An 8968-nucleotide genomic window follows, 5' to 3' on the forward strand; every position below is an offset into this window, starting at 1 on the left:
GCCTCCCTCCAGCCCGGGCTGCGTGCAGTCGGCGGGGCGGCGGGGGCTCGGGAACGGGGGCGGCGTGCTCTGGGTCGGCCAGCGAGCTGGCGGCAGGTCTGGTCCCAAGACTTAGCTGGGTCTGGAACTCCTTTCCCGCACCTTCACCTTCAGACAGGTGGGATGTGGGGTCAGGCTCCGGCTGGGATGGGGGGGAGCATTACGTAGCAGGTTGAGCTAAGCAGAAGTTCTCAACCTGTGGGTCGCGACCCCTTTGGCGGTCGAACGACCCTTTCACAGGGGTCGCCTAAGACCGTCCTGCATATCAGATATTTACATGACGATTCATAACAGCAGCAACATTACAGTTATGAAGTAGCAACGAAAATTTATGGTTGGGTCACAACATGAGGAACTGTATTTAAAGGGCCAGAAGGTTGAGAACCACTGAGCTAATGTAACATGTTGAGAAGTGCATGACGTCAAGGAAGACACTTGTGTATTAAGCTGTGCTCCAGACGATTCTTTTTTTTTTTTTTAATATATTTAATGACTTAAGAGAGAGGGAGGAAGAGATAGAAACATCAATGATGAGAGAGAATCATTGATTGGCTGCTTTCCGCAGCCCCCTACTGGGGATCAAGCCTGCAACCCCGGCATGTGCCCTTGGCCGGAATCGAACCCGTTACCTTTCAGTCCCCAGGCCGAGGCTCTATCCACTGAGCCAAACAGGCCAGAGCCAGATGATTCTTAAAATGCATCAGGACAGCCGTGTCTGTGGCTTCTCCCACGTTACACAGTTTTGGGGTTTTTTTGAGAAGTGATCAAATAAAAGCAGTCAGAGCGAGTCGCACCCGGATTTGTGGGACTTCTGTTCCCCATGCCTTCCTCTGGGTGTCGTCTGTCACTGACCGTCAGAATTCAGTGTGTAAGGTTCGTTATTTCAACTCAACAGGCCCCAGCCCCTCTCCCTTCCATCGTGTCGTGTAGTTTCCTCAGCTCTGCCTTGGACCGCTGCTTGCAATGGTAGCAAATGTTCTGTTTGCCAACAGGCAGATGTCTCTCAGCTACCCCGGGTAGCTCCCGCCCCGTTCATGTTCTCTCTCACCAGCAGCTCAGCTGTGCTGTGAGGATGTTCATGGGGTGAGAGTGTCGTTAACTGGGTGTGTATGGAGTCTGGCTTCCTTCTCTCTCCTTGCTTATGTGTCAGTGTCTAAATAAATTGGAATATAGGGTCAGTTGTTGGATATACTCTTAATTGTGACAAGTAGCCATTCTGGTTACATTGGAAATGTCACAGACACGGACACTGTGTAGGCAGAGTTCAGAAGGCATAAGATGTGCTATTCTTCTCATTTCTTTGGACATAAGGTATCCCTCATTAAATACTGTGCATATAAGCAGTTATAAAAGTGATACATTTTAACCCTGCAACAGCCTTGGTGATTCTTTTGTATTGTGCTAGACCAGTGCTTCTCAACCTTGACTGCACATTAGAATCACCTGGGAATCTTTTTAAAATCCTGATTTCTGGGCCTCATCCTCCGGAAATTCTGTTTCTTTGTTACTAATGTTGTGGCCCCACCCCATAACAAAGAAACAGAATTTCTGTTTTAAAAAGATTCCCAGGTGATTCTAATGTGCAGCCAAGGTTGAGAACCACTGCCTTAGAAAAATCATATAACCTCTCCAGTCCTCAGTTTCCATATCTGTTTAATGAAGAATAATGGAAATACTTTATAACTGTTAACTATAAGACACTCTTCACTGGAAATGTACCATATTAGTTTCTGATTCTTCTAATATAGCTTTATAATTCCTTGTCCTTATCAGCGAATAGTTTTGATTTCCGTTTTCATCAACTGCTGACGAAATGGAAATCAATCTATCTTCAAAAATCTGGCCTCTGAGATTCCTCTTTCTGTCTATAAACTTTGTAGCCCTCTAGTTCTTTCATCCCCGCACTTTCACTGAACATGCCTTTCGTCATGATCTCTTATGGATTAATTGTTTATCAACTTCTTTCGTGTTCATGTTGCCTCCCTCATCTGTCTGGCTCCAAAGGTCAGGCAGTTAGAGATGTTCTTGCTACCACCCATATCGTCACTTACCAAGTATTTACAATTGTGATTGTTAGAAGCCCAGTCTATTGGGAAAAGACATTGGATAAGTAATATGCAGCACAGTGTGATGGCTCTTTCATGGAGGTATGTATAGGGTGCAGCTGGAGCATTGGGAGAGATGAGGGTCTGAGTTGTTTTGGAAAACTGAGGGGTGATGAGGAGTTATATGAACGAAATGTGGGGAAGGACTGTTACAGAAAACCAGAGAAGAACCAAGCAACGTTTAGAGAGATGGAGTTATATTTATTATTACGCAGGCCCAGAGAAAAATGTCTCTAGAATTCTAGGCGAAGTCACACAGGAAGTTTCCTGTATTTATACCTTTTTACCTTCTTTGTCTCCCAAATATGGGGTTTTCCGGTCCCCTTTGCAAGTTCTTAAAGAGCCCCTATGTGCTGGGGCTTTAAGACCTCGACCAAAGGCTTGACCTGGTGCCAGCACTGATAACTTTGGGGCAGGTTTAATGGCCTCTCTGAAATGGGATAACTATCACCATCCAATGAACTTAAGACTGATATCTCACCCTAACTGGTTTGGCTCAGTGGATAGAGCGCCGGCCTGCGGACTAAAGGGTCCCAGGTTCGATTCAGGTCAGGGGCATGTACCTTGGTTGCAGCCACATCCCCAGGAAGAGGTGTGCAGGAGGCAGCTGGTCGATGTTTCTCTCTCATCGATGTTTCTGACTCTATCCCTCTCCCTTCCTCTCTGTAAAAAATCAATAAAAATATATATATAAAAATTTCAAACAGTAGTTTTTATATAAGATGGATGCTTCAGGACCACAGCATGAGTAGAAGGATGAGTCTGTGTCAATGGGCAAGTGGCTTGGTATTGCTAGAATATAAAGGGAGAAGTGGGAGGTATGGAAATGAGACCTGACAAGTAAGCAGGGGCCAGATCACAAAGGGCCTTGGTAGGAACTTAGGCATGATCTTACAGGCCAAGGGTTCATTGCCCATTTCCTCCCACCTCGCTGCACAGGCACATATGCATCGTAGACACATTGGAGGTGCACGTTGTAGACACTGCCGTGTCAGACCTGGATCTTGATAGCTGGGGTGGTTCACAAATAAAATAGTCTTTTCTTGAAGTGTTTTTACCTCTCCTGGCTGCTGCTTTTCTTTTCATTTCTGGCACTTTTTCCTCCTCTTACATTTCGCCCCCCAAATGTAGGGTTCCTAACAAAGCTGGCTTTGGTCCTTATTTTACTCTCCATTTTCTCTCTAGTCTTATAGCTTTAGCTATCACCTCTTCGTGAATGATCCCAAATTAAATTCAAACCTACCTCTAGCTCCATTTGCTCATTTCTGATTGCATACTCAATTCCTCCAACTGAAGCTACTCTGTGTCCTTCAAATGTATCACATTTGATTTTTCCTTTGCATTTCTTGTTTTTGTTCATGGCTCCACCATCCTCTGCCTGCATATTCAAAATGTCATTCATCACCATGTTCCTTGCTATTCCCATTGGTGCCAACCTCCTTCAGAACCTCATTATCTTTGCTGGGACAATTTCATTAGCTATTGAGTTCATCCTGCCTCTGATCTCCTTTCTTTCCTTTCACTTTATGCACTGTTGCTAGATTTATTTTCTGTGTTTAGAAATACAATTCTGACCATATCACTGCTTCTAAATAACAAAAAACAAAAACCTATCACTGGCCACAACTAAACTTTCAACTGTACTTTCAACTAGTGTTCCTCATTCACCTCACTCACACATATTTCCATCAAATGGGATAGTTTCTTATTCCCTATTGTTCCTTAAGCTTTTCTACCATTATACCCTTGCTGCTGTGTTAATCTACATCTTTTTCTCCATCTCTACTTACCACTCTGCCTTAATTCATAGCCTAGCTCAAATGATTTCACTGGTATTTCTCAGCTGGAAAAAAAATTTTCTTTTTAAATGAAACTCTATACAGTTATTAAGTTCTGCCAGTTACTACCTGTATAACCTTGGGAAAATTAGTAAAAAGTTTTTATCTCAGTTTTCACATGTATAAAACTGGTATGATACAATAGTTAATTGATTCTAAGACATTTTTACATTTTAACATCTCTGCAATATGAATTTGTCTTACAAAATCTATCACATATCATAGTTTAATTGCAGCTTTTTTTCTTAGTGGTATATAAAGTAGCATGTATCTTATACTTGATAGCCTTTTAAGTTTGGTGAAATACAGTAACAGTATAAAATCATGGTTTTGGTGTGAGAATTAACAGGTCTTTATGTAAGTGCATAGCACAGTACAGGCACAAAGTAATGCTCAATAAATGTTAGCTGTTGTTATTGGCTATAAGTGATTCCTGACTTACCACCTCATGAAGTTCTAGAAAATGGTAGTAAGTTGTAATGTCATTGGGTTGAACCTTTATTTCTGTAGTTTTAATGTTTACATTTCATGACATGTAAATACTAAAGTTGGTCATGAAAAGAAATAGGAATGAAATATATCAAATATATTTTACACATTTATTTTTTTAAAAAAGGTAGAGCCAATCATAAAAGCTTTCTTATAATTTCTGTTCAGGGACTTTTTCATCATGGGCTGGCCTGCCTGAGGCCCATTAAAATAGGAGTCCAGTGAGTCTTTTATCTTTCCGACAAACACCTCTCAAGTAATCGGAGATGTTCATCGTTGTTTCAAGTACTTTTAAACTTCAGTTAAACTGAAGGCGTATGTCTTGAAATGTTTATTGTTAGCGAATATTGATGAAAGTCAGGAGTTCCGGGGTAGGGAAAGCTGAGTGGTTCCCACAGTGACTCTGCGGAGATCCCATGCTCTCCGTTTCAGAGAGAGGCTGCTGACCCGATTCCACCCAGTCAGGGGCCAGTGCTTCCCAGGCCTGGAGGGAGGCGGGGCTTTCCTCATGGACTCAGCAGCTGCCCTGGGTGGCTTGACTTTCCTTGTTTATTCTTGTCATGGTTCTGAATGCAAGTTTTCTTTGTTTGGTTCTAGAGATGCTGTGGGAGAGATTACCTAGAAGACACCAGCTCTAACAAATGAATATTTACTATTTGTCAAGAAGATTCTGAATTGTATTTCAGAATATATTAGTGTAAAAATTAGTGATAATACTGAATATTTATCAGTGGCTAGTTTCTAATAAAAAACATCAAACTTTTTGTTATTCCATTTGGGAATTTTTTAGAATATAATTTTCCATATATAGCTGGAGATTTTGAATTGAAGGTATATTACTTAATTATTTTAATTGATTTGATAAAACTCCAGGAAGGTGTCTACTATAGGTATTTCTTTCCAAATTAAAGACAACCAGAGATTTAAATGGAAAATTGACTGATGTGTTTTATCATTTGTGTGTTCTATTTAATCTGTATTTGCGGAAATGGAATCACTTTCCCTGACTGGGTAGTGATATTTGGCTAATGAGGAAAGCATCTTAATAACTTAACCTCTATGTATATTTTCTTGCAGTATTATCAGAAAACCCTCCTAGTTTCACAATTACTGTGACATCCGAGGCTGGAGAAAATGATGAAAGTAAGTCTAATAAAAAAATACTTGTGGTTTTTCTAAGCCTCTCAGGAATTTTACTCATTCCAGAGCCATTCTGTGCTGGGCCTTGCAGGTGCAGAGGTGTGGGATGCTGTTAAGAATCTAGTGTAAGTGTTGTGCATTTCCAGTTGGTATACTATGTAAACATGACTTCTGGAGAAATAGAAAATCAATAAAATACATTCTGACACAATACCAGTAAGCTGTTTTTAAAAGCAAAACAGAAACATTAACGATACATCAGATGGAGAAAAAGTAAGATATTTTTTGGCAAAAACAAGACTTGGCATGTGTATGTATTCCAGTGGTTGTGTGGTATTTTGTTCAGTGACTATTATTTTTCCATGACTTTTTTATCTTTGGACATTTAGATTGTTTACTGGATTTTTGCTGCTATAAATTAGTCAAGATAAACACCTATCTGCGTGGTTTTATCTCTCTCTTTAGGATGGGTATTCTACTGTTATTTAAATATATGTGTATAGATGAGTTACGTGAAAGGTTTCTCACACAGCCTCTCACACTGTCTACTTCAAAACATATCATCTAACAGCCCATAGCAATCCCCTGCTGGTGTTGTGCAGACAGAAATATAGGCCCCAGGGCTACCGCCAGGTCTCTGCACTGGGAACTGGCTTCAGTAGAGGCCTAAATGAGCCTACTACACTAATTATTCTGTGTTGTATGTTGTACCTTTTGTTCATCTTGAGGGTTTTAAAAATGGTGTAACTTGTTTTTCTTTAACCTTGTTTTTCTTTGCTGGAAAATCTTTCGTGCTTTTTATTGACACGTAAATTAATTACTGATTCAACAAAGATGTTGACTTCTCTATACTTTACACTTTAAGGTATTCATAGCAAACTGTTTTCTGGTGTTTTTAGCTGTCCAGACTACCCTCAAGTTTACATACAGTGAGAAATACCCAGATGAAGCCCCCCTTTATGAAATATTCTCCCAGGAAAATCTAGAAGATAATGATGTCACGAGCATCTTAAAATTATTAGCATTACAGGTAAGGTTTTGTAATGGTATTATTTTTTTTGGCCTTAAGTATTATACATCAATTGCAAGAGTCAAAAAATTCTATTAAACATGTATAATTATTACATTGAAAAAGCAGAATTCATTATATATAAAATAATGAAATATGCTAATTAACCAGGATGCCCTAACGGGTGGACCAGACAGGAGGAGGTTGCTCCCGCAGTGTCGGGGGCGGGGCAGCAGGGGCGTCCATGTGCCTGCGCTGGGGGAGGGCCTGATCAGCAGCAGCAGTGGCTGCTTCAAGGGCCGGACCAGAGGGTGGGCAGTGCTGCGCGATTTCGAATCGTGTGTTGGGCTCCTAGTATGTATATATATTTGTTTATTTCCCACTCTGTCTTTAGACTTAAGCTGTTCCTGTACCCCTGTTTTGAACTCAGTCAGCCCCATGACTTTTACATATAAAAAGTCTGACAGGTAAAAGCACAACTTCAATTAGATTCTCAGAATATCCAGTTCCATGTGCAATTAAAAATTCCAACTGAAAAGAATTGAAATTTTCAACCCCTCTGACCTGTTGCAAGCCAGTTGCCTACAATCTGGGAAGAAGAATAGTGATTGATTTTTTTCTTATGTCTCCTTATCCCTACGCTTATAAATAGCAACAATGGTTTGTGACTCCTCTAAGAGGGGAGATTATGAAGAAGGAAAGTGGGTATTGGAAAATTTTTATTTGGCTAATTCTGTGGTGGGATGGGCCACCCACAGCATTCAAAACTGTCTCTTGCTTGGGTAGAGAGTTTCCATGTGTTCTTCAGAGTAGGGAGTAGGGAGGATAAGCACAATCTTTACCATCTTAAAATCAGAAGTCCTAGTTTTGTTTTTTTGCTCTAAGAATCAACAGAAAACATGTCTCCATCTTAAATGTGACTTGTATATTTCCAAGAGTATTGATCTTCTTAAGGTTGATACTTTAAAAATATCTGGAGCTCCCAGCAAGCGTGGCTCAGTGGTTGAGCGTTGACCTATGAACCAGGAGGTCATGGTTCGATTCCCAGTCAGGGCCTTCAAATGACCAACTTCAAAGTAGCTTTTGCATTGTAGTCCTTCCATGAGTCAGAGATGCTTTTATATTTGGTTTTGAACCATTTCAAATCAAAAGAAAAAGGTAGATAAAGATAAATCACAGAACTACCTACAATCTTTATTATTATTATTATATTATGTTAGTAAATTGTTCTGGCCTTAAAGTTCACTTCATTGTCGCAGCTCTTAAAATGTCCAAAAGGAACTAAAATAATGAAAATATACTTAAGAGCTGATGCTACTAGCTACTATAGGAAAGGTCTTCTGCATTCTACCTACATGTATGATTATTAAACAATTTACTGAAATGTCTGGTTTAGGTTGGATATAGTAAATTACTTTAAAATTTAAGATATTGTTTATATATGTTCAGTTCTTAAATAATCATTTATTCAAGTGTCTGAACTGATATATAACTGAATTAGTAATCATATTATGAATGCACGGAATTTAGTTATTATGCTGAAACACTCTAATGGGTTTTTTTAATTTGAGAAGTATGCTTCTCACTACGACCCCTTTTTTTGTTGTTGCTTTTTTGTTTGTTTGTTTGTTTTGTTACATAGGCAGAAGAAAACCTTGGTATGGTGATGATCTTTACTTTGGTAACAGCTGTCCAAGAAAAATTAAATGAAATAGTGGATCAAATAAAAACTAGAAGAGAAGAAGAAAAAAAACAAAAAGAAAAAGAAGCAGAAGAAGCCGAAAAGGTATATTAAAAGCCGTCGTTTTTTTCACTATTCTCTAAATCTGCCCTCCCTCCCTTCTGTTTTTTGTTGTTGTTGTTTTTATCTGTTTTTGTTTTTGGAAATTTAAGTAATTTTTTTGGAACTCACAAAAATAAATGAAAATAAATTTTAGTAAAGCTATATAAATAAAATCTTAGGAGTTCCTCATTTTGTTGGTGTCATAACACAAGTAACAATAATCAGTAAAGTTTAGTAAAGGTCATGCAGGTAAGATCAAGAAATATAAATTACTTCACTTATGGTATAGAGTTTAGAATTAATAATACCCCCATCAGAGTGATTTAAATACATTCATGCAATGCTTAACATGAATATGTTTTGAGAAATGCATTGTTAGGCATTTCATCATTGTGTGAATATCATAGAGTACACTTATACGAACCTAGATGGTATAGCCTACTACACATCTAGGCCATAAGGTATAGCCTATTGCTCCTAGGCTACAAACCTATACAGCATGTCGCTGTACTGAATACTGTAGGCATTTATAACACAACTAGGGGCCCGGTGCACGAAATTCGTG

At 39.3% G+C, this 8968-nt stretch overlaps 1 protein-coding gene across 3 annotated transcripts in view; it reads left to right on the plus strand.

Annotated features, from left to right (window-relative positions):
• Nucleotides 1-1018: 1018 nt before the first annotated feature.
• The window catches only part of RWDD1 (RWD domain containing 1), a 12365-nt gene continuing 4415 nt past the window's right edge, over nucleotides 1019-8968 (plus strand). Inside the window, exons 1-4 of one of the 3 annotated variants that reach the window (XM_006756892.2) lie at nucleotides 1019-1122; nucleotides 5549-5614; nucleotides 6511-6641; nucleotides 8263-8406. In XM_006756892.2, coding sequence (XP_006756955.1) covers nucleotides 8281-8406 — 126 coding nt within the window. In that variant the 5' untranslated portion in view covers nucleotides 1019-1122; nucleotides 5549-5614; nucleotides 6511-6641; nucleotides 8263-8280. Of the gene's footprint in view, nucleotides 1143-4964; nucleotides 5002-5548; nucleotides 5615-6510; nucleotides 6642-8262; nucleotides 8407-8968 lie in introns of those variants that run through there. The other 2 variants (XM_015559530.1, XM_015559529.1) reach the window with 2 other exon arrangements.

The sequence above is a fragment of the Myotis davidii genome, unplaced genomic scaffold (assembly GCF_000327345.1).
Source record: "Myotis davidii unplaced genomic scaffold, ASM32734v1 scaffold1534, whole genome shotgun sequence".
In the NCBI taxonomy this organism is placed as follows: Eukaryota; Metazoa; Chordata; class Mammalia; order Chiroptera; family Vespertilionidae; genus Myotis; species Myotis davidii.